Source organism: Carassius carassius, chromosome 32 (genome assembly GCF_963082965.1).
Source record: "Carassius carassius chromosome 32, fCarCar2.1, whole genome shotgun sequence".
Classification (NCBI taxonomy): domain Eukaryota; kingdom Metazoa; phylum Chordata; class Actinopteri; order Cypriniformes; family Cyprinidae; genus Carassius; species Carassius carassius.
Window position 1 is genome coordinate 29,405,394 of NC_081786.1, and position 25,638 is coordinate 29,431,031.

Sequence of the window (25,638 nt, forward strand, 5' to 3'; positions counted from 1 at the left end):
AGAGCACTCTGGCAGTGACGGTGAAGGACAACTTCTTCATCTTTGTGACTTATTTAAAGGTCTTTCCTATGGAAAGAGAGGATGGTTGTGAGATACAGTTGAGCAGGACTGTTTGAGGATCAGGAAGATTTCATCACTCTTCTCAGAGAGAGAGAGCGTCCTGAGTAAATGACACTGCTTGTAAAGGCAGACGAGGGAGAGGCAGGAAATGGAGGTAATTCCCGACTGGCTGAATTAAGAGAGAGCCATTAGAGAGCTATCAGAGACGGCTGGAGACAGAGGAGGGTTATTCAGAGTTAAAGCAGTGTTTGCTCGTGGCCCGTGCCGTGTTTACTCTCTCCGTGTGGAATTCCTGAGCCCCTCACTTTCTCCGCTGCGCTGCATTCTTGTGGTTGGCCTGTGTGACATGGGAAAGTGTGGGAAGAACGGAAGCCCGAAAAGCAAAAATTCACAGGATGGAAACACTGAACCGACAAAAGAGTTGAAGAGAAATGGAGGATAAGAGACAGGTGAAGAAACAGAGCCAATCCAGGAGGAGTTTGACTGGAAGGGCGAAGGCTCTCTGTAGTTACCAGTGTTATTTTAGTATCGATCACATACTATAATGCTTTTATTAATAGTAAAAAATTACATTTTTAATTTACATTTGCTTTCATTGTAGTTTTTTTTTTTTTGTATATATACACTAGTTATGGAAGCCTGTTTCTGCCACTGAATAAATAATAAAAAAGGTAATTATGACTTTTTATATCACAATTCTGACTTTTTTTTCCTCAGAATTGCATGATACAAACTCGCAATTCTAACTTTTTTTCTCTGACTTTATGACATGCAATTGCGAGTTTGTATCACGCAATTCTGAGAAAAAGTCAGAATTCCAAGAAAAAAGTGAGAATTGTGAGATATAAACTTGCAATTGCGAGAAAAAAAAGTCATAATTGTGAGATATAAACTCGCAATTGCGAGGAAAAAAAGTCAAAATTGTGAGATATAAACTCGCAATTGCGAGGAAAAAAAGTCAAAATTGTGAGATATAAACTCGCAATTGCGAGGAAAAAAAGTCATAATTGTGAGATATAAACTCGCAATTGCGAGGAAAAAAAGTCATAATTGTGAGATATAAACTCGCAATTGCGAGAAAAAAAGTCATAATTGTGAGATATAAACTAGCAATTGCGAGGAAAAAAAGTCAAAATTGTGAGATTTAAACTAGCAATTGCGAGGAAAAAAAGTCATAATTGTGAGATATAAACTCGCAATTGCGAGGAAAAAAAGTCATAATTGTGAGATAGAAACTAGCAATTGCGAGAAAAAAAGTCATAATTGTGAGATATAAACTAGCAATTGCGAGGAAAAAAAGTGAGAATTGTGAGATATAAACTCGCAATTGCGAGGAAAAAAAGTCAGAATTGTGAGATATAAACTTGCAATTGCGAGAAAAAAAAGTCATAATTGTGAGATATAAACTAGCAATTGCGAGGAAAAAAAGTCAAAATTGTGAGATATAAACTAGCAATTGCGAGGAAAAAAAGTCACAATTGTGAGATATAAACTAGCAATTGCGAGGAAAAAAAGTCATAATTGTGAGATATAAACTAGCAATTGCGAGGAAAAAAAGTCACAATTGTGAGATATAAACTAGCAATTGCGAGGAAAAAAAGTCATAATTGTGAGATAGAAACTAGCAATTGCGAGGAAAAAAAGTGAGAATTGTGAGATATAAACTAGCAATTGCAAGAAAAAAAGTCATAATTGTGAGATATAAACTCGCAATTGCGAGGAAATAAAGTCATAATTGTGAGATATAAACTCGCAATTGCGAGAAAAAAGTAATAATTGTGAGATATAAACTCGCAATTGCGAGGAAAAAGTCATAATTGTGAGATATAAACTCGCAATTGCGAGAAAAAAAAGTCATAATTGTGAGATATAAACTAGCAATTGCGAGGAAAAAAAGTCAAAATTGTGAGATATAAACTAGCAATTGCGAGGAAAAAAAGTCATAATTGTGAGATATAAACTAGCAATTGCGAGGAAAAAAAGTGAGAATTGTGAGATATAAACTCGCAATTGCGAGGAAAAAAAGTCATAATTGTGAGATATAAACTAGCAATTGCGAGGAAAAAAAGTCAAAATTGTGATATATAAACTAGCAATTGCGAGGAAAAAAAGTCAGAATTGTGAGATATAAACTAGCAATTGCGAGGAAAAAAAGTCATAATTGTGAGATATAAACTAGCAATTGCGAGGAAAAAAAGTCAGAATTGTGAGATATAAACTAGCAATTGCGAGGAAAAAAAGTCAGAATTGTGAGATATAAACTAGCAATTGCGAGGAAAAAAAGTGAGAATTGTGAGATATAAACTAGCAATTGCGAGGAAAAAAAGTGAGAATTGTGAGATATAAACTCGCAATTTCAAGAAAAAAGTCAGTTTTTTATAAATATTTTTTTTGTTTTTTTGTAGTTAACTATAATTAAACTGGTTTCTATGATGAATGGCCCCTGTATAATCAAACTAAATTAACTACGACTGTCGTGATTAAAGTTAAATGTGAAAATGAATAAAAAAGTGTTGATTGTGGCATTTCATTTAGATCAGCTCTGGTTGCATCAGATTTATTTTTATGCATTGTTTTTTGCAGCGTTGCTCATTATAACCAGGACCGCATGAATGCAATGGCCAGAGGTTTTTAGATTAGTCACCGGAGAAGAAGAAATCCACTGGAAACATTCTGCCCTCACAAGTTCATTTATAAACAGACATGTTCAGATGCAGTGTAAGTAAGAGGATCATTGTGCAGTGTGTACAGCTTCTCAAGGAGTTTTTAAGAGGAAGAATTGAACTCATTGACCACCCCAGTGATTGGGGAAGGTTTTTTTTTTTACCTTATTCCCCATTTTGCACTTCTTGTTGCTAAAATAGCCAATGTGAAGTCTTGAATTTGTGATGCATAAAAATAGAATAAACTAATTCAGAAAAATTGTTCTGCTGTTTAGCCTAAAGTAATATGACCTGCCTTTCCCTACACATACAATCTTCAAAATTATCAGTTTTATTACATAAAGTAAAAACATCTGTATTTAAAATGTTATTACTCTTGAGTATTTAATTAAAGCAAGAGTTAAAGAAATATGATGTAGACTGAAAAAATGTTTGAAGCCGGCAGATGAAAGAAAAAGATGATACAGACGAATGCTGAACAAAGAGGGAAAGACCAGAGATGATTGTTAACAGAATTAGGGCCATTTGCTTTGGTTTCCACAGGACTGTACTCTTTGATTACCCAGCACACTTCAGGAGGTGTGTGTGGGTGTGTGTGTGTGTGTTTCACACTAGACTTAAAGGAAAAGATCACCCAAAAATGAAAATCTACTCATTGTTTGTTTTTACTCATTATTTGGCAGTTAATTAATCAAGCTTTAATGGGTTAGTTCAGCCAAAAAAAAAAAACTACAGAGCTTATAAAACTGAAAAGACTTTAAATATGAGTTGTCATTGCTCTGTAAAATAATATATAGATTTTTTTGATGATTATAATATAACAAAAATTCTTAAAGTACAGTATACTTGAAAAGATACTTGTAAAATGTACTTATGTACAGTAACAAAGTAAAGCTACTCCGTTACTGTCCACCACTGATAAATCTCCACTTCCAGGAGCACAGACATGCTGCTTAAAATCTTCTTTTGTGCTTCACAAGAAGAAGAAGGCTTTCTATAAGGTCTATTTGGATTTGGAAGAATCTTAATTTACAGGCTATTGAGTTGAGTTAACAAGCTCCACACATACAGCTGCATGCTAGTGCCTGCCAGCAGTCCTTCGACATCTGACCTACCAACAGTAACGCTCCTAAACTCCAGTCGCCAATAAAGCACTGAAGTGTCCTTTCCTGTGCAGAGAGGTCCGGCGTGTCATTTAGAGCGTTTCTATCTGTGCTGCTGGCCCGGGCTCCAGCCACCAAATGAAAAGACAACTTTGTGGACCCTACAAGGCAGCACTGTGCACCCTCATTAGTGCGCTAATGCGGCTCTGGCGAGCTCCCATCCTGCTTCTGGAGCTCAATACCAGCTGAGCTTTATTTATTGTTCTCAAAAAATGCTTAGCGGATTTAATGTGCAAAGTTACAGGCATGTTGGGCCCTGTTTCTGCCTCAGATAATTGCACTGGCTCTCAGTGGCCAAGCCTTCTGTGAGAGAGGCCACATTATTCTGCTTGTTTATTGTCAGGGAGCGGCGTGATGATGGAGGTCATTAGGGCTATTGAACTCACGGCTTAGGACTCAAAAGCCAAAGAAACAGCAGAATGATGGCATTCTATGGGATTGTGATATAATCAGTGTCTGATGTCATGCACTGTGGGTAAATCACTGTCTAGTTCATTTATTCTTCTGTAGGTCATTTACAAAGAAATGTGTTCGAAACAACACAAGGCTCTCAAACATGTTTTTATTTTTTACTTTTATGCTACCTTAAATCCAGTAAAAGCTCTTTTAGTGTAATTGTAGAAACATCCTGCTGCTTCTGTTGTCATTCTGCTCTCAAATCTTGATTGACCATCAGTTCATACTTGTAGGACTTTCTTTCTTCTGCGCAAAACAAATGTTTTAAAGAATGTTGGTAACCAAGCTATTTTGGTGACCATAGACTTTGTACAGAGACACTGAGATGATGAAACTATCACTGTAATCAGGAGGAGTGAGATTTGATGTGATGCTAATGATCAGTGTGTCTGTCCACAGGAAAGCATTATCTGAGCTTCCAGACGGTCAGAGCAGCAGCAGTGGACAGCATGTGGTGTATGAGACTGTGTGTGCCAAGACAGGTGAGGAAACACACACACACACACTTCCTGTGACTGACCGTGTGTGTACTGACCGGCAAGCTCAGTATTGTGTGTCAGGTTGATCTTCAGACTCGTGTAGGTTGAATGCTGGTATTTTAATGAGGAACCTTGGCAGCAGGACATAGTGACCATTCCAGCGTTTGGTTTGATGCGTGTGAGCTGCTTTTTCTGTCTGGTGTTGGTGAGTAGACCTGTGAACATGAGCTGATCTGTAGATGCTGACTCCTACAGTGCCATGACTGCGCTCATATGAAGCTCCGTCACCTGCCATGCATTATTCATGCACAGGTGAGATTTGGTGCAGAGAAGCTTTTTGTTTCATCATGCTGATTTCAGGGATTTGATTGGCTGGGTGTAAATTATTAAAGCTTATACACACATTCTGAGTTGAACTGTAGTATCATTCTGAAGAGCTTCTGCTCACCACGGCTGCATTTATTTCAGCAAAAATACAGTAAAGACAGTGGTATTGTGAAATAACTTAGCAATTTATAAGTAAGTGTCCTCTATTGAAGTCTGTTTCCACCACAGAATAAAGATGTCTAAAGGTAATTGTGACTCTTGTCACATTTCTCGCAGTTCTGACTTCTTTTCTCAGAATTGTGAGATATAAGCCCGCAATTGAGAATTATAAAGTCCAATTCTGAGGGAAGAAAGACTATTTTCTTATGATTGTGAGTGTGTATGTCACAAATATGACTTTATAACTCGCAATTCTGATAAAAAAAAGTATAAAAGTATAAAAAGTCAGTTACCCTTTTTTTATTTAATTTTTTATTTAGTGGTGGAAACAGGCTTCTATAGTTTTCTATTTTAATGTATTGTAAAGTGTAATTTATTTCTGTGATGCACAGCTGTATTTTCAGCACCATTCCTCCAGTCTTCAGTGTCACATGATCTTCAGAAATCAGAATAATATGATGATTTACTGCTCAAGAAACATTTCTGATTATTATCAATGTTGAACACAGTTGTGCTGCACAATATTTTTTTAATACATTTTATTTTCCAGGATTCACAGATCAAAGTTCAAAAGAACAGCATTTATTTGAAATAAAAATCTTTTGTAACATTATACATTTCACTTTTGATCAATTTAATGTGTCCTGTTGAATACAAGTATTCATTTTATTGTGCTTCTTTACATGAGAGCACCTGAGAGCAGCAAAGAAGCATGAAGTAACTTGAAACAGATACAGAGTTGAGTCTTTTATCAGATGATACTATTCAAAGCGCTGTTAAACAGTCCATCAGTAAGTGCAGGGAAGCGCGTGTGAAGAGCAGTAGATGTTGTTTTAGCTGGGCTCTGATGGACTCTGACAGGGAGTTAGCGCTGATCCATACGACTGCATTCTCTGAGATCAGCCGTCGATACGCATCAGCCTCACCTCAGCCCCTCGCCCACTGGCCGTAAACAGCACTCTATTGTTGGCATGTTTTTCACACAGATTCCTGCCAAATGCTTTCAAACCATTTGACTGGATATTCACTCTTCATGTTCAACCTTTGGCTCAATACTGGCTCAGATATGTGAAGAAGTTTGTTTTGAGATCAGTCTGATGTGTGCTGCTGAACACATGAACACATGTCGAGGGCACATTCCACCACAAAATCAGCAGGTAAAACAGTAATGACAATAATGTAACAATATATGTCTTTACTGTCATTTTTGTTATCAATTTAACACATTCTTTGCTTAAAAAAATGAAAAAAACAACAACAACATACTGACCCCAACCTTTTGAACGATGGTGTATGTTACAAAAGATTTCTGTTTTTTATATATGCCTTTCTTTTTAACTTTTTGTTAATTAATGTATCACTGTTTCCACAAAAATATTGTGCAGCACAACTGTTTTCAACATTGATAATAATCAGAGATGTTTCTTGAGCAGTAAATCATCATATTATTCTGATTTCTGAAGATCATGTGACACTGAAGACTGGAGGAATGATGCTGAAAATACAGCTGTGCATCACAGAAATACATTACACTTTAACACAGATTCACACAGAAAACAGCTGTTTAAAATTGCAATGAGATTTCACAATATTACTGCTTTTGCTGTATTTTTCAATGGAGACTGTGAGTATAAGACACTTTAAAAATAAAAACATTAAAAATCTTAAAACATTTGATAAATACATACATACATATATATTCACACACACACACACACACAAACACACACACACAAACACACACACACACACACACATAAATATATATGAGCCATTCTACAGAATTGGTCCAAAGTCAGAGCAGAAAACGTCTTGAAAAAAATTTGTCTTTTTCCACAAAAATTTGGGTTTTATGTATGCAAATTGTATAATATCCAAGGTATACATTTCTAGTAACTATGCAGTAATTTTATATTGTATTTTCAGAAAGTTTTGGAATATTTGCCCTCTCCCCAAATTTGTCTCTAATGAAACACAGTAATAATAATTTAATTAGAAGGATTATATTGACCTATTAAGATTTTGCCTTCATCTAGATTGTATTTATTTTTTATTTGCTGTTTTATTCAAACTTTTATCAGAGGTAAATCAATAATAATTACATTTTAACAACTAATATTTTAATTGTAATTTATGAGATTTGTTGTATTTTGAATCCAGATTTTCTCTGTAAATGGCAAAAAGTTGATCAGACATGTCGTTCACCAGATGAAAACTGTAACTTAATGAGAGTATGACAACCAGAAAATTAACCTTTTCATCTTCATTGGGAGTTTTATGCTTGGGGACATTTTGCTGTGTTTTGTTTGGGTTTAGGAAATGTAATCAAATAAATGAAATTGCCCATCCTCTCAGGATACCTGGAATCAGTGTTACAAGGACCCCAGGCACATCATTTTTCCATTTTTGCATTATGAACACCATCAAACCGATGAAAGCTTCAGATCTTCCAGTGTTTCTCTATGGCACTGAAACCTAAAGATGTCCGAGTTCTGTTCCCTGTGCAACTGATACTCGACTGCTATTGGCTCATCTGTGTTTGAGGGGAGGGGCTTACCAATAGTTCCATTCTATGGGATAACACCCAAAAAACGACGATGTCACTATCAAAACGCCACCAAATGTTTCGGTAGTGACGATTTTAGATATTTTTGAACTTAGCTCAAAGATGCTAATCAGCACATGGTAAGCTAGCACAGTTCTGAACAGTTGTACACATATAACAACTAAAAGTGTACTTAGTTGCAGAAAAAGGTGTTCGGTAGTGACATTCCTTAAAGTTACACACACTTTTGAATGCATTTACATCAAAATGAAGAGAACTATTTACACACACATTGATGTAATGAGAGAGGGGGACGCAGGAATATTTCCTGATCATAAATTTATGGGTTTAGCTAAAATTGGTCGCAGTCAATAGACTAAAACATACACTGTTTCGGTAGTGACGTGTAAAATGTGGGATACATTTTTTACATAAAGTTTCATATTTTACAAAGAAAATATAAAATAAATATTTTTTGGATCTAAAAAAAGGACAATAGAAAAAACTAAACAAAAAAATCTATATAATTTTCATAAGTTGAAAATTGAATTGAATTTGAAGAACCCAATAAATGTTCATTTTATATATATATATATATATATATATATATATATATATATATATATATATATATACAGTCGTGGCCAAAAGTTTTGAGAATTACATAAATATTGGAAATTGTAAAAGTTGCTGCTTAAGTTTTTATAATAGCAATTTGCATATACTCCAAAATGTTATGAAGAGTGATCAGATGAATTACATAGTCCTTCTTTGCCATGAAAATTAACTTAATCCCAAAAAAACCTTTCCACTGCATTTCATTGCTGTCATTAAAGGACCTGCTGAGATCATTTTAGTAATCGTCTTGTTAACTCAGGTGAGAATGTTGAAGAGCACAAGGCTGGAGATCATTATGTCAGGCTGATTGGGTTAGAATGGCAGACTTGACATGTTAAAAGGAGGGTGATGCTTGAAATCATTGTTCTTCCATTGTTAACCATGGTGACCTGCAAAGAAACGCGTGCAGCCATCATTGCGTTGCATAAAAATGGCTTCACAGGCAAGGATATTGTGGCTACTAAGATTGCACCTAAATCAACAATTTATAGGATCATCAAGAACTTCAAGGAAAGAGGTTCAATTCTTGTAAAGAAGGCTTCAGGGCGTCCAAGAAAGTCCAGCAAGCGCCAGGATCGTCTCCTAAAGAGGATTCAGCTGCGGGATCGGAGTGCCACCAGTGCAGAGCTTGCTCAGGAATGGCAGCAGGCAGGTGTGAGTGCATCTGCACGCACAGTGAGGCCAAGACTTTTGGAAGATGGCCTGGTGTCAAGAAGGGCAGCAAAGAAGCCACTTCTCTCCAAAAAAAACATCAGGGACAGATTGATCTTCTGCAGAAAGTATAGTGAATGGACTGCTGAGGACTGGGGCAAAGTCTTATTTTCCCATGAAGCCCCTTTCCGATTGTTTGGGGCATCTGGAAAAAGGCTTGTCCGGAGAAGAAAAGGTGAGCGCTACCATCAGTCCTGTGTCATGCCAACAGTAAAGCATCCTGACACCATTCATGTGTGGGGTTGCTTCTCATCCAAGGGAGTGGGCTCACTCACAATTCTGCCCAAAAACACAGCCATGAATAAAGAATGGGACCAAAACACCCTCCAACAGCAACTTCTTCCAACAATCCAACAACAGTTTGGTGAAGAACAATGCATTTTCCAGCACGATGGAGCACCGTGCCATAAGACAAAAGTGATAACTAAGTGGCTCGGGGACCAGAATGTTGAAATTTTGGGTCCATGGCCTGGAAACTCCCCAGATCTTAATCCCATTGAGAACTTGTGGTCAATCCTCAAGAGGCGGGTGGACAAACAAAAACCCACTAATTCTGACAAACTCCAAGAAGTGATTATGAAAGAATGGGTTGCTATCAGTCAGGATTTGGCCCAGAAGTTGATTGAGAGCATGCCCAGTCGAATTGCAGAGGTCCTGAAAAAGAAGGGCCAACACTGCAAATACTGACTCTTTGCATAAATGCCATGTAATTGTCGATAAAAGCCTTTGAAACGTATGAAGTGCTTGTAATTATATTTCAGTACATCACAGAAACAACTGAAACAAAGATCTAAAAGCAGTTTAGCAGCAAACTTTTTGAAAACTAATATTTATGTAATTCTCAAAACTTTTGGCCACGACTGTAGCTTACTAATACTGTGAATATTATTGTGGGTTTCAATAGATAATAGAAAGATCTGAATAAACATCTTAGATTTGAATACTTTAAAGCTTTTTAAATGCATTTTTTGGTTATGGGGACAGCAGTTTGCATTAGTTCTGTAGAATGGCCCATACACACACAAATAGTTTTGTAAAAATTAAAAAATTCTTATGGTTGTAAAATAATTTCTCTCTGTTTTGATTTTATGGTTAACTGTGATCCTGTCGTGTATTATTTGACTTTGAATACATCAGTCAGAGACAGGAAAGCAGCATGTTTTCTTCATCCACCAGCTCTTTGCTCCATCATCTCTCTGAGCTTCCAGCGGTCGAATCACTGGATTGGAAGCCATGCGCAATGTTTTCGTTCTCCTGTGCCGTAAGGGCTCATGGTGTAAAAGAGCAGCACAATAAACAGTGTGTGGAGAGGGAATGAAAGGGAATAGTGTTCAGCAGCTCTGGGAACGTCTTTTACTGCTGTGGGATCGGCCCTCTTATCAAACACTCCAGTATGATCCGCACATCTGCTGCTGTTCACTGTTTTACTTGGATCTCGATGAGATCTTATTTCAGGATTTTAGAGTTCCACACTCATGCACCAGTAAAGAACTTAAAGAATCAGTGACCATGTTCTTCTCACGCATCATTTGATCATCAGTGCATGTTCCAAAATAAATGTTTGTCCTCTCAATCCTTCATCAGAATGTAATAATGTGCATTCTCTATTGTAATGTAATGACGACAAAAGTCATCAAGACATCTTTATTTCTATAGCGCTTAGTACAGTACAGATTGTCAAAGTAGTTTCACAGTGTTTTCACAGTAGTTTTCACAAACAGAAAAACATCAGAACTAATAGATTCTCATGTAAAGTAGCTCTAAAAAGACAATACTGTCAGTATTTAGCCAAGTCACTTACTGTAAGTTGTTGCTTTACTTCTCGGGGGAAGTTGTTTAATTAGAGACAAAAGGCAGTTGTTATTCAACTTGGGTCGGTTTCATGTTAGTTCAGTTCAGTCTGCAGTGCCTCATTTTGATTAAGTGCCCATTAGATGTGATCAGGGTTGGAAATGAACAGGCTTGGGGGGGAAATGCCACCAAAATAAACAAAAATGCAAGAAAATGCCCCTGCCCCTACGGCTGTCATGATGAAAGTGAAATGTAAAATGAATGAGTGGTGTAAATCAGGTGTAGCCAAGCTTTAGCCATATGGTTTTACTGCCAAAAAGCACTCTAGAGACTTTTGCACAAGAATTGCACTTTTGTTCTTTAAGTGTTACGAGGGGCTCTTAAAACATTTAGTCTGACTATTAACTAGCTGCTTATGGGCATCCATATTACTAGTGTATGGCTGTTTATTAGTCCTTATAAAGCACATATTATTCACTTAATCCTACCCCCTTAACGACTACCTTAACTATTAATAAGAAGCAACTTTCAAAAGCAAAAGTCATAGTTAATAGCTAGTTAACAGTGAGAATTAGTCCCCAAACTAAAGTGTGACCGAAAAACATACGGATGATTATTTGTACTACAAAAACAAAGTGTCAAGCATTGCAAAAAGTATAATTTTTATTTCACAGATTGAAAACACCTTTGAAATGATTCAACCCCTGGATTATATATCATCATGCATCATCGGTGATTTAGTTTCCAGATCAGAACTACAATCAGCCTGAGTAGTAATTATTCTGTACCTTCTGTCATGATGATTTATGACTTTGACCTTTGACCTTTTGACAGGTTGAACTTCCGGTGACCTTATGATGGATGGGCTGAACTTCCGGAATGAGTTCAGGGGCTAACCTATGACCCTTTCCCACGCATCGATCATACGGTTTTGACAGAAAGTTTTATCCTATTGACCTAGTTAGTTCTAAATCATAGTTTTTGACGGGTAGTTTAAACAGTATAGGAAACACTCCCCACGCACCGATCATGTGGTTTTGACAGAAAGTTTTACCCTATTGCCCTAGTTAGTTCTAAATCATGGTTTTAGGAAACCCTCCCCTACGCTGTTTGAACTTTGTGTCAGTTAGCTTGTTTGAAGTTTGTGTCAGTTAGCTTGTTTGAAGTTTGTGTCCGTTAGCTTGTCTGAAGTTTGTGTCAGTTAGCTTGTTTGAAGTTTGTGTCAGTTAGCTTGTTTGAAGTTTGTGTCAGTTAGCTTGTTTGAAGTTTGTGTCAGTTAGCTTGTTTGAAGTTTGTGTCAGTTAGCTTGTTTGAAGTTTGTGTCAGTTAGCTTGTTTGAAGTTTGTGTCAGTTAGCTTGTTTGAAGTTTGTGTCAGTTAGCTTGTTTGAAGTTTGTGTCAGTTAGCTTGTTTGAAGTTTATCCCAGTTATACGGTTATGTGTGTGTGTGTGATTATATGGCTCCCCCCCCCCTCCCATTACATTCCTGAGCAGTGTATAAATGGGATCGGTGTGTTCTACGTTTATATAAAACATCCTATAATTTATGTAATATTTATATAATTTATATAATATAATTAATTATCATGCTAAGGTTGAAAAACATTTCAGTTATTTCACATTCATATATAAAACATTATATCATTTATATATTATAGTAATTATCATGCTAAAGTTGAAAACATTTAAGTTATTTCACATTTATATATATATATATATATATATATATATATATATATATATATAAAACATTATATAATTTATATATAAAACATTATATAATTTACTAAAACAATTAAAGGTTTAAAACACATTTTAGTTATTTCATATATGAGACATTGTTATTTCACATTTATATATAAAACATTCTATAATTTATATGCTATAATTAATTATCATGCTAAAGTTGAAAAACATGCCGTTCTTTATATTCTATCTTTTATATAATATACATAATCTAAAAGCAATTTAACTAAGGTTGAAAAACATTGTGTTCTTTTAAAAAGTTTATAAATGAAACGTTTATAAAAAATATACTGAAACCGACTGTTTCAGATAAAACAAGATCCATTTTTTTAGGGGGGAGAAGAAGCTGTTTTCACATCAGCTTTGATCCTGACCCACAGTGCTCCCAGCGTCTGCGTCTGCACGCTACAGTGCACACTCGTCCGAATTTACTAACCAATCATAATATCTTCAAAGACATTGCTAATTAAAACTAACGTATCTCACGCAGGAGTACCGTGTTTTGACAGTTTTCTGACGGTTCACCTATGAATTACGGTTGGTGCGCGGCTAGCATCTCTTGTACCCCTCTCTCTCTCTCTCTCTCTCTCCCTCTCATACATTCATTTGTCTCCAAGTCTTATTTTCTTCTTTTAATGAATATAAACACATTATACATTCGCAAACAATATAAAACAAAACATTTACATTAGTTTTAGTCATCACTAAAAATATAAATTTTACCAGGATCGGGGAAAAAATATATAATTGAACAGAATGAAGAATATGGAATATTCAACATATTCTTTAACCCCTGAAGTCTGAGTGGGTTTTGGGGTGACTGGAGGTATTTGGGCCTCCCCCAGACATTGGTGTTATAAGTATATGTTGAATACATGATTAAAAATGTATGATAAATGATTTGGTTTGGTTTAGTAACATGTCTGTTACTGCGATGTGTTTTATAAACATGATGAATACTTGTTTAAAACGTGTGTTCTGGTTTAGTAACACGTTGTCATATATAATTTTATTTATTTATTTTTTCATTTTTTTTAAATAGAGATAAGTCTCTTTTTAACTTGATATGTTCATGCGTATGTCCGCTTGTTTATATGGTTTATCAGAATACAAAATTGTATAGTGCAATGGATATTATAGTGATATAACAAGGTACATGTGGTTTATGATTAAATGTATAGGGTAGTCATAATTCAGATCGCTTAAAAACTAAATTTAATTAAAAATGTACGTGCATGCAGCATTTTAGTGTGTGGTGGTACTGTAGGTGTATGGTTAAAATAAATAATTAAACAGCTTTTTGAAAAAGATATGATATAAAGATGGATATAAAAGGTTTTAAATATAATATAGAAAATGTTTTGCAACGATTAATGTGAAATGAATTTAACTGAATTGTGTCAATGACACGTCCGGGTTCCTCAATAGACCATTTTCTTCATTCTGTTCAATTATATATTTTTTCCCTGATCCTGGTAAAATGTATATTTTTAGTAGAGCCCGACCGATATGGATTTTTGGGGGCCGATGCCGATATTAACTCGAAAAGAGCCGATTTATAAGCCGATATTTAGATTTTAAAAATAATCTGGATATTAGACCCATTTCCTATAAACTGCACTTACACAACATTCAATAGCAAAATATCTGCCTGTTCTATGTATGTGGGCTGTATAAACCATTTTCCAGAATGGATTATGTTAAAAAAAAAGCCTTAGATTACAGTCTCAATGACTAAACAATTGCACATCAAAAGTAAGTTTTTAATGATCAAAAAACAGTCTGGTTTTAAACATTTAACACTTTTACTTTCTTCCAGTTGAAGCTGGTTTTAACAGTCTGTGTGTGTACTGTAAATAAATTATAATACTAAAGTTAAAGTATTTGCAGAAGTAGTCCCACACTTTGCTGCTACAGCATTCACCTTTTTCAGCCATCTGTAGGCAGAAAGAGAGACGGAGAAAGAATAAGCATGTGTATTAATAATATCACCATGTATCATTACTCATGTCATCATTAGAATTATAATAATAATAAACTGGGATCTCCTACATAGGCAAAAATGAGAAATATATATATTTTTTTTATTTGTCAAGCAATAGGTATTACCTACTTATATTTAACAATATTATTTCAACATTTTCCTGTTATGTCTGTAAAGCTGCTTTGAAACAATATGTAAAAAAAAAAAAAAAAAAAGCGCTTGTTCAGCTCACATTTATTTACATGTCCCCTCTGGTTTAATCATTTCTGACGCACCTACTGTAGTTACTGTAACTACACTATATTTGCTCTCACAGAACATCGTCTTGCCTACTATTACCGGAAGATTACGGAATCAATTCGAAGTTGAATGGTTAACGTTAGTGTCATGAACACACCGCTGTCAATTTTAAGAAGAACCACCTTCAAACAAGTTAATAGCAAGCATTTAAGGGGCCTGCTAAAAAGGAAGCTATTAGCGTTAGAGTAACGTAACATGCCTGAATTCACCAAATTGTTCTCTGGACCTGAGGGTAGCCTCTTCTTCCTTGCTTCTATCTTAATTCTCATCAGCAGGACTAGCGCTATCGCTCGCTTCTTACAACGGGACAGCTGCTGACCGAAAGGAGGAGGAACAGACTATGAAAGAGCTCCCGCTAAACGTTTTTAAAACTCCGCCTACGCCATAGCGCAGCGCAAATTGCGTTGTATCTGAAGGGCAACGCTGAGCCCAGCGGCAAGCGCCGTGCATACCGCGTCCTGTGTGAAAGGCCCAATTACGCGGTCATTATGTGGGAAACACACCGCAATAGAATAAGAATAAGTTAAACGCTAACGTTATAGTTTGACCTCCTATTAACGTTCGCGCTCTTCCACTGATAAACATGGTATTAGCTTTGTGGCTAATCTAATATAGCAATGCATTAGCGGCTGTAAGTGATGTTACAGAATATTTAGAAGTGATAATGATAGGACCGTTAGCTAGAACTACCACACAGTTTTTATATACAGGGTAAGAACTAAATCTACAATCATTTCACATGACGAACGACAGTCTCACCGTCAAAACAGTAAGTTAAGTTACATCTCCTTCATCTCCTTGGCTGATCACTTTCTTCTGTAGTGGACTTCTGGTGCTGTTGTTAACTCTGGAGCTGCAGAGCTCCCTCTGGTGGGCACACTATGCAACACTCATAACATGAGTGAAGCATGAGACTCTGTTTCTCATGTTTCATCGGCCGTTATAAATGCCGATGCCGATTTAAATGCAATTAGCTTATATCGGTCGGGCTCTAATTTTTAGTGATGACTAAAACTAATGTAAATGTTTTGTTTTATATTGTTTGCGAATGTATAATGTGTTTATATTCATTAAAAGAAGAAAATAAGACTTGGAGACAAATGAATGTATGAGAGGGAGAGAGAGAGAGAGAGAGAGAGAGAGAGGGGTACAAGAGATGCTAGCCGCGCACCAACCGTAATTCATAGGTGAACCGTCAGAAAACTGTCAAAACACGGTACTCCTGCGTGAGATACGTTAGTTTTAATTAGCAATGTCTTTGAAGATATTATGATTGGTTAGTAAATTCGGACGAGTGTGCACTGTAGCGTGCAGACGCAGACGCTGGGAGCACTGTGGGTCAGGATCAAAGCTGATGTGAAAACAGCTTCTTCTCCCCCCTAAAAAAATGGATCTTGTTTTATCTGAAACAGTCGGTTTCAGTATATTTTTTATAAACGTTTCATTTATAAACTTTTTAAAAGAACACAATGTTTTTCAACCTTAGTTAAATTGCTTTTAGATTATGTATATTATATAAAAGATAGAATATAAAGAACGGCATGTTTTTCAACTTTAGCATGATAATTAATTATAGCATATAAATTATAGAATGTTTTATATATAAATGTGAAATAACTGAATGTCTCATATATGAAATAACTAAAATGTGTTTTAAACCTTTAATTGTTTTAGTAAATTATATAATGTTTTATATATAGATTATGTAATGTTATATATATATATATATATATATATATATATATATATATATACATATATATATATATATATATATATATATATATATATATAAATGTGAAATAACTCAAATGTTTTCAACTTTAGCATGATAATTACTATATTATATAAATGATATAATGTTTTATAAATGAATGTGAAATAACTGAAATGTTTTTCAACCTTAGCATGATAATTAATTATATTATATAAATTATATAAATATTACATAAATTATAGAATGTTTTATATATAAATGTGAAATAACTGAATGTCTCATATATGAAATAACTAAAATGTGTTTTAAACCTTTAATTGTTTTAGTAAATTATATAATGTTTTATGTATAAATTATATAATGTTTTATATATATATATATATATATATATATATATATATATATATATATATAAATGTGAAATAACTTAAATGTTTTCAACTTTAGCATGATAGTTACTATAATATATAAATGATATGTTTTATATATGAATGTGAAATAACTGAAATGTTTTTCAACCTTAGCATGATAATTAATTATATTATATAAATTATATAAATATTACATAAATTATAGGATGTTTTATATAAACGTAGAACACACCGATCCCATTTATACACTGCTCAGGAATGTAATGGGAGGGGGGGGGGGAGCCATATAATCACACACACACACATAACCGTATAACTGGGATAAACTTCAAACAAGCTAACTGACACAAACTTCAAACAAGCTAACTGACACAAACTTCAAACAAGCTAACTGACACAAACTTCAAACAAGCTAACTGACACAAACTTCAAACAAGCTAACTGACACAAACTTCAAACAAGCTAACTGACACAAACTTCAAACAAGCTAACTGACACAAACTTCAAACAAGCTAACTGACACAAACTTCAAACAAGCTAACTGACACAGACTTCAAACAAGCTAACTGACACAAACTTCAAACAAGCTAACTGACACAAACTTCAAACAAGCTAACTGACACAAACTTCAAACAAGCTAACTGACACAAACTTCAAACAAGCTAACTGACAGACTTCAAACAAGCTAACTGACACAAACTTCAAACAAGCTAACTGACACAAACTTCAAACAAGCTAACTGACACAAACTTCAAACAAGCTAACTGACACAAACTTCAAACAAGCTAACTGACACAAACTTCAAACAAGCTAACTGACACAAACTTCAAACAAGCTAACTGACACAAACTTCAAACAAGCTAACTGACACAAACTTCAAACAAGCTAACTGACACAGACTTCAAACAAGCTAACTGACACAAAGTTCAAACAGCGTAGGGGAGGGTTTCCTAAAACCATGATTTAGAACTAACTAGGGCAATAGGGTAAAACTTTCTGTCAAAACCACATGATCGGTGCGTGGGGAGTGTTTCCTATACTGTTTAAACTACCCATCAAAAACTATGATATAGAACTAACTAGGTCAATAGGATAAAACTTTCTGTCAAAACCACATGATCGATGCGTGGGGAGTGTTTCCTATACTGTTTAAACTACCCATCAAAAACTATGATTTAGAACTAACTAGGTCACTAGGGTAAAACTTTCTGTCAAAACCACATGATCGATGCGTGGGAAGTGTTTCCTATACTGTTTAAACTACCCATCAAAAACTATGATTTAGAACTAACTAGGTCAATAGGATAAAACTTTCTGTCAAAACCACATGATCGATGCGTGGGGAGTGTTTCCTATACTGTTTAAACTACCCATCAAAAACTATGATTTAGAACTAACTAGGTCAATAGGATAAAACTTTCTGTCAAAACCGTATGATCGATGCGTGGGGAGTGTTTCCTATACTGTTTAAACTACCCGTCAAAAACTATGATTTAGAACTAACTAGGTCAATAGGATAAAACTTTCTGTCAAAACCACATGATCGATGCGTGGGGAGTGTTTCCTATACTGTTTAAACTACCCATCAAAAACTATGATTTAGAACTAACTAGGTCAATAGGATAAAACTTTCTGTCAAAACCGTATGATCGATGCGTGGGGAGTGTTTCCTATACTGTTTAAACTACCCGTCAAAAACTATGATTTAGAACTAACTAGGTCACTAGGGTAAAACTTTGTCAAAACCGTATGATCGATGCGTGGGGAGTGTTTCCTATACTGTTTAAACTACCCGTCAAAAACTATGATTTAGAACTAACTAGGTCACTAGGGTAAAACTTTCTGTCAAAACCGTATGATCGATGCGTGGGGAGTGTTTCCTATACTGTTTAAACTACCCATCAAAAACTATGATTTAGAACTAACTAGGTCAATAGGATAAAACTTTCTGTCAAAACCACATGATCGATGCGTGGGGAGTGTTTCCTATACTGTTTAAACTACCCATCAAAAACTATGATTTAGAACTAACTAGGTCACTAGGGTAAAACTTTCTGTCAAAACCACATGATCGATGCGTGGGGAGTGTTTCCTATACTGTTTAAACTACCCGTCAAAAACTATGATTTAGAACTAACTAGGTCACTAGGGTAAAACTTTCTGTCAAAACTGTATGATCGATGCGTGGGAAACGGTCATAGGTTAACCCATGAACTCATTCCGGAAGTTCAGCCCATCCATCATAAGGTCACCGGAAGTTCAACCTGTCAAAAGGTCAAAGGTCAAAGTCATAAATCATCATGACAGAAGGTACAGAATAATTACTACTAGCCTGAAATTCAGTTACAGCTCAAACATGTGTGTTTGTGTGTTGATTCACTGTGTTGTTGTGTGTTCACAGGTCTGTCAGTGTACAGTAAACTCTTCCACACTCAGGGCTCCAGGAACAGATGAACGAGGTCAGAGGTCAGCTGCTTTGTGGGATCACTTGACATACTGAGATCGAGAGACAACACGGACATGAAGAGTTCACCTCTTCACTCTCAATATGCTGTCTTCTGATAATCATTATTTCCCTCCCAACCGACCTTATGTGTCTTTTTTGAGTGTGTGATTGTACGTGAAATCCTTCTCTTTGATTGGATCTGTTCCACAGTCTGAAGGCGTCCTGCTTCTCGCTGTCTCGAATGTGCAGTTGTCCAGCCTTCATTATCACCGCACATCTGATGCCATGTGAAGGTTGTGCGGACTGACGGCTCACAACAGCTGTGACACGTGCAGCAACAGCAGACCCCGAGCTCACGAGAGCACCCATCACATTTATCCATGTTTACATGTACAGATCGAAGATGTAGACTCCTGAGTAAAGCGCTTTCAGCACCGCTTGCTAATGATCTCTAACAACTTCTGTTCAAGTGCCTGGGTTCAGGTGTGAGGAACCACTGGAGCAGCTCTGATCTGCAAACTAGAAACATCGACGTCCAGGTAAAGCTGGGATGAGTTTCTGTGCAACTAAACACTTGACCATTTTTGACCAATGTCCTGGTAATACTTGATGCACCGTGATCAACACTACTGTGCTGAAGGGATGCCATTGTGTTTTCAGTTTGATTTTAGTTTAACACTTCACTTTAAGTACCTGGCCAAAACTGAATTAATGACAGGGCCTCATTCATGCAGCAGAAACGGATCACATTTCTTATCGTAATTGTTGCATTCAATTAAGAGTATCGGTTGATGAAAAAACAGTTTACAAGAATTCATATTGCGTTTCATTCGTATTGGCCGATTATGCAAGATTGAATTTATGCAACATACAGTTTTATTCTCAGGATTTTAATGTGTTTTAGTTTGTACAGTATTTGTATTGCATTTTTTTTCTCCTGAATTTACGCATGACCAGATGAAACTTGACCAATTATTTGTGCATTTATGCTACTGTACCTTTTTAGCATGGAGGAAATCTCAGCTAAATTGTGTGATAACTTTTGCTTTAAGGAAAAAAAATACTGTTAAAGCAAGCTATGCAATCTGGATGTGTGCACCCTTTTTAGCAGTCGAGATGATGTGGATTCTCTGAAACTCATGACAAACTCTTTTTGTCCAAGACTGTTTAATTAAAAAAAGTGTTTTCAGGAGTAATAGCAGTAAAAACATTAGCAGTTTGTGATCTAAAAAGTTCATGTGTCGGCATACGTCATTTCCAAACATCAGCTTCACTGAAGAACTATAAAAATCCCTAAAACTTCTGCCGAGTGACAGAGGTAAACATAATTCAAAACATTGTTTTCTCAAAAGATTTCTTTCCAGCATGTTTGTATTAACATTTACACCGTCGCATTAGACAAACGGTGTCGATTACACACTACAACGTTCAGTCTGGGAAATGGCGTGCTCAAATGCGTTATACGAAAACACAAGGGCCGGCGTATGTCGATCAGTGTCGTCCTCAGTGAAGCCGCTGTGGATCTTACAAAGGTCAGCGTTCACAAATGCCCGTGAGGTACGCCGTTAAAAGAGCTGACCAAAAAATACACATTAAAAGTGGACAAGTCACTTCAAACGTCAAACTAGAAGTCCAAGGGATCGTAGGGCACCGTACTTTCTAGTGCTTAGAGAAGCCTCTGGCTCCCGGGTTGGATGTGGGTGAGAAGGATGTAAGGAGGTATTCATTTAGAGTCCAGTTCCTGGCACGCAACCTTCCTGTTGGCCCTCGAGCGCTGGAACCCGCGTTGGGCTCAGTGCTGAGGTCTCAGGCCCCTCAGCTGCACTTGCAGGATTTGACGATCATGTTGGAGAGCTGCTCCACTTTAGGCGTTCGGCCCACGTAGTAGAGGATGGTGAGCGGCTCCAGGTCTTGAGGAACGCAGCAGGGGGAAGCAGACGCCTCGGGGTTCAGCGTGTTGTAAAGGCTCAGCAGCTGCAGAGAAAACAGGAGACACATTGTAATGGAAGAGACATAGTGTATTTAGGCCACGCCCATGGTGTGGGGGGGTTGGGTTATCCAACCCTATCCATTGACTTTGTATTGCGGGAAGCTGCCTCCTTGTCATTTCTGACTCATTAACAGAACAATGCCTAAAAGTTGCCATGTGACAAGTTGTACAGTAAACAAGCTAAAAAACCCATAACTACGTTATTATAAGATGTCGACCAAAAAAAAACGGGCGTTTAGGACACAAATAGTTGTAGATGTCAGGGTTTTTGTGTCAACAAATACTTCAACAAATGGGGGTCCATAATTCCTTATGTCACTGGATCTTGGATTTTCTGGTGCAGAGAACACAAGTGGTCAAAATAGGTAATAAAATCTCCAATATTAAGTACGTTAACACTGGAGCCCCCCAGGGGTGTGTCTTGTCACCTCTTTTATATTCATTATACACAAATGACTGCACATCACACACTGAATGTTTAAATTTGCAGATGACACAACATTAGTGGGGCTCATTTCTGGGGATGATGATGTTGCTTATAGAAAAGAAGTTCTCTCATTGATTGAATGGTGTTCCAACCACAATTTAGAGTTAAATGTCTCCAAAACTAAGGAGCTAGTGGTTGACTTCCGCAGAAGGAGGAAGTCGTCCCAGCCCTGGTACATCAATGGGGAGGTGGTGGAGCGGGTGGACAGTTTTAGGTTTTTAGGTACAACGATATCATCTTCTTTAAAATGGGATGATAATATAACCAACATTACCAAAAAAGCACATCAGAGGATTTTTTCCTTCGTCAGCTGAAGAAATTTGGGGTAGCCTGTAAGGGTATGTTGCAGTTCTACCGAGCTGCCATTGAGAGTGTCCTTACTTTTTCTATTACTGTCTGGTATGGCAACTCTACTGTCCAGCAGAGGTTGCAGCTAGACAGTAAAGTTAATACAGCCTCAAAAATCATTGGCTGCAAACTCTCCCCCATCTGTGAGATCTACGAGGCCCGTATTCATCAGAAAGGCCTCAAGATCCTACAAGATGATAGTCACCCTGCCAACTCCTTTTTCTCCATACTTCCATCAGGGAGAAGGATGAGAGCTATTAAGACAAAAACCTCTCGCTTCCTCAATAGCACATACTGTAGAGCCATTAAATCTCTAAACAGCTCTCAACCCCTGAACCAGTCCTTTATGAAAAAAGGCTCTCTTAATGAGTCTGCATAATTTGCATTTTTATGTTTTTTATAAAATAATGTGCCTTTAACCATACTAGTGTACTTTTATTTATTTATTGTAAAGCTGTGGATTTGCGTTTTGTATTCTTATGCAAATTGTCACTTTTACTTGACATTAGCCATTATAGCTTCCTGGACTGTCATCCAGGTATGTGGTGAGTGGTGTGTTTCCTTTATTTTTATCTGCCTGTGTCAAGTGTCATCCCGTGTGGGATTTCGTCTGTGTGTATATTTGCTCTATGTTTTTGGTTGTAGTTTGTTGATGTCCTATTATGAGCACACTGAAGCAAATCCCTAACAACTTGCACCGAGTTGTATGGCAATAAAGTATTGAATCCATCCTATTTCACATTGGGGTGTTTCGTTGGATCATTTCTCAGACAAAAAGAAAGTAAGGAAAAGGGGCACTGGCATAGACCAATACAATTTAGTTTCTTAATATATCTCCTCCTCTCAGATTCACATAGGGTGGTGAAATAATCCTTTGACATGGTTCAAAATAATAAATGGTTCCTGTCGTCGATTACGTTTCCTTCCAGTGGGCGCAGTTCTCAGAGTAATACGACACGTTGCGTTCTACTTTTGTGTACTAAATGCAAGTTGTTTTGGGTGGACAGCTTATAAAAACATAGTTCTGGGTGTTTTAGTTTGTTTACTGTACACCTTGTCCCACAGCAGCTTTTAAGCATTGTTCTGTTCTTTGTTAAAGAGTCAGAAATGACAAGGAAGCAGCTTCCCACAATACAAAGTCAATGGAGATCGTTGTTGAGCGTGGCTTTCAGATTATGATGCGTGTTGCTCTGTCTCCATACCCACACTTGCAGTCTTTGCACTTGACCACTTGACTACTTATATGACATATTTTCTGTATTTGGCCTAAGTGTCCAAGTGAGGATGAAGACCTGATAGGACACACGTATGTTGTAAAAATGCAAGCGTTTACATAGCTTTATTTTTATTTTAAGTACTTTGCATTTCTAAAATCAGATTCTGAATGTATGTTAAGTAATCCCAATAACATGACACAATTTAATTTGTGAAGTGATTAAAAGCAGTTGCAAATGTTGTACACAATAAATACAACTACTCATCTTTGCACCAATAAATCGTGCAACTTTGTTTTTCTACCAAATTATATAATACCTTATTAGTCTGTTATATTAATATTTAACTTAAAAGTTAACTTATTTAATCTGAGAATTTTCTGTGACCTCGCAAGATCTTGGCCAAAAGTTAGTTTTGAAGACTTGGGAAAGTCTTGCGCACTTACTTCCTGTCGCGCGGGCACACTTTCAAGTGGCTAAGACCGCAAGTGTGGGTATTTGGACAGGGTTAGTCAAGTCACATTTGCTTCTATAGCGCTTTATACAATACAGATTAATGCCTTCATCTTCAATACAATGAGTGGAAACAGAGACAGACGTCTTTCCATTTCATTTATTGTATTGCAAAGAGCAGCTTGGACATTCTTCAGTCCTTTTTTCCATGAAAGAAAGTCACACGTGTTAAAGAGACATTAAGGTTAGTAAAGGTGTGAAGCAGAATCTCACCGAGCTGTGCGTGGTGTCGGCGCTGCGGAGGTATGGGCACGGCCCCGAGCAGAAGTTGGCGTGATACCCTTTCGGCTCGTGGATCCACCTCCAGCCCAGATCCTGCCGGAAGTCAATGTACAGCGGCCGAACGCAGCAGTTCTCCTCGTAGTTTCTGAAAGCAGAAGGAAAACCGTCACTTTCTCCACCTGTCCGTTCACATCCTGGTGTGGATTCTGCATTCATTCAGAGATGTTTCCATGCACCTTTCACTTGGATGTTTCTTAGACTTCTATTTCGGATCTGTATGGCCTTATAAACGTCAGACAGTCTTTTGAGGCTCAGAAATTCCACTGTAAGGTGTGTCATTTTTTCCCTCCTGGATCCGACCCAGGTGTGGAGTGCTAACAGAGAGCCAAACACTAAGGATCCAGTGCACTACATAGCATACTGGAACAAATTCAAACTTGCAAGCTCTTGCAGAACCTCCTAGATGCTTCGAGCCGTCAGGTGCCAATTAAAAAGTTCATTCACAAGGGGAAAAACTCTCTAGACACACGAGGTATGCTGCTGCTTACTGCAACATGAGGCAGGGATGAGAATACATATTTTAAAGGTCTTGCCATCTTTGAGAAAATAGCAGATTAAATTCACCTTGCATTCTTACCTACAGATTAACATTTACGTTAATGATTTTCAACAACCAGAGCTTCAGATTTGTAATGACGTGATCAGTACACATGTTTCTTTATAAATTATGTTTTGGATTTTTTTCACAGTGTACAAAGTGCTACAGTGATTCATTTAGTGAGTATTTTTGCAGGCCAACCCATAAGTTAGAATCAACCTGGTTCCCTCCACAAACACCCAAGAGGATTTTTCCATTGTGTTTTAGATTATTGCAATAAATAAGCTCCGAGACTAACCAATTTTCCATTTGAATTTTGAAGACTCCATACTACCAGAAGTGAAAAGCTAAACATATAAATAAACTACTCCATGGGTTGATCACATGACTTTGCATCACCACCTTTCCTCTATAGTCTTTATTTAAAAACTATTTAAACGAGTTAGAATGACTTTCCAAGAGCGAGATTATGAACATATTGAGGCTGTGAAAGCGACTAGAGATTAAATGAGATTGCTTGTTAAAGTGATACCACCAGCATCCCACTGTCCATAGTCCCATTTAGACACTTATTAGCAACTGCCTTTTTCAAGACAAGTAGAAGCTTTCAAAATATTTTGGGAATATGTTTAGCTTGTGTTCATCACAGACCTTATTTCAGAGATTTAACCAAAAACCCATTGACTTCAAGACTATGGAACCAAATGTTTATGTACTAAAATGTTTCTAGT

The 25,638-nt window shown here is 36.7% G+C and overlaps 2 protein-coding genes across 4 annotated transcripts in view; one reads left to right on the top strand and one right to left on the bottom strand.

The window, feature by feature from the left end:
• ttll5 (tubulin tyrosine ligase-like family, member 5) overlaps positions 1–25,638 on the top strand; it is a 153,623-nt gene that overhangs the window by 114,236 nt on the left and 13,749 nt on the right. For 2 of the 3 annotated variants that reach the window (XM_059520931.1, XM_059520932.1), the window contains exons 30-31: positions 4,742–4,824; positions 19,491–20,231. In XM_059520931.1, coding sequence (XP_059376914.1) covers positions 4,742–4,824; positions 19,491–19,543 — 136 coding nt within the window. In that variant the 3' untranslated portion in view covers positions 19,544–20,231. Of the gene's footprint in view, positions 1–4,741; positions 4,825–19,490; positions 20,232–25,638 lie in introns of those variants that run through there. The other variant, XR_009425082.1, reaches the window with a different exon arrangement.
• Positions 20,582–25,638, bottom strand: part of LOC132113106 (transforming growth factor beta-3 proprotein-like) — a 34,396-nt gene continuing 29,339 nt past the window's right edge. The window contains exons 6-7 of the mRNA XM_059520937.1: positions 24,301–24,454; positions 20,582–21,509 (exon numbers count right to left, since the gene is read on the bottom strand). Coding sequence (XP_059376920.1) covers positions 21,351–21,509; positions 24,301–24,454 — 313 coding nt within the window. The 3' untranslated portion in view covers positions 20,582–21,350. The remainder of the gene's footprint in view (positions 21,510–24,300; positions 24,455–25,638) is intronic.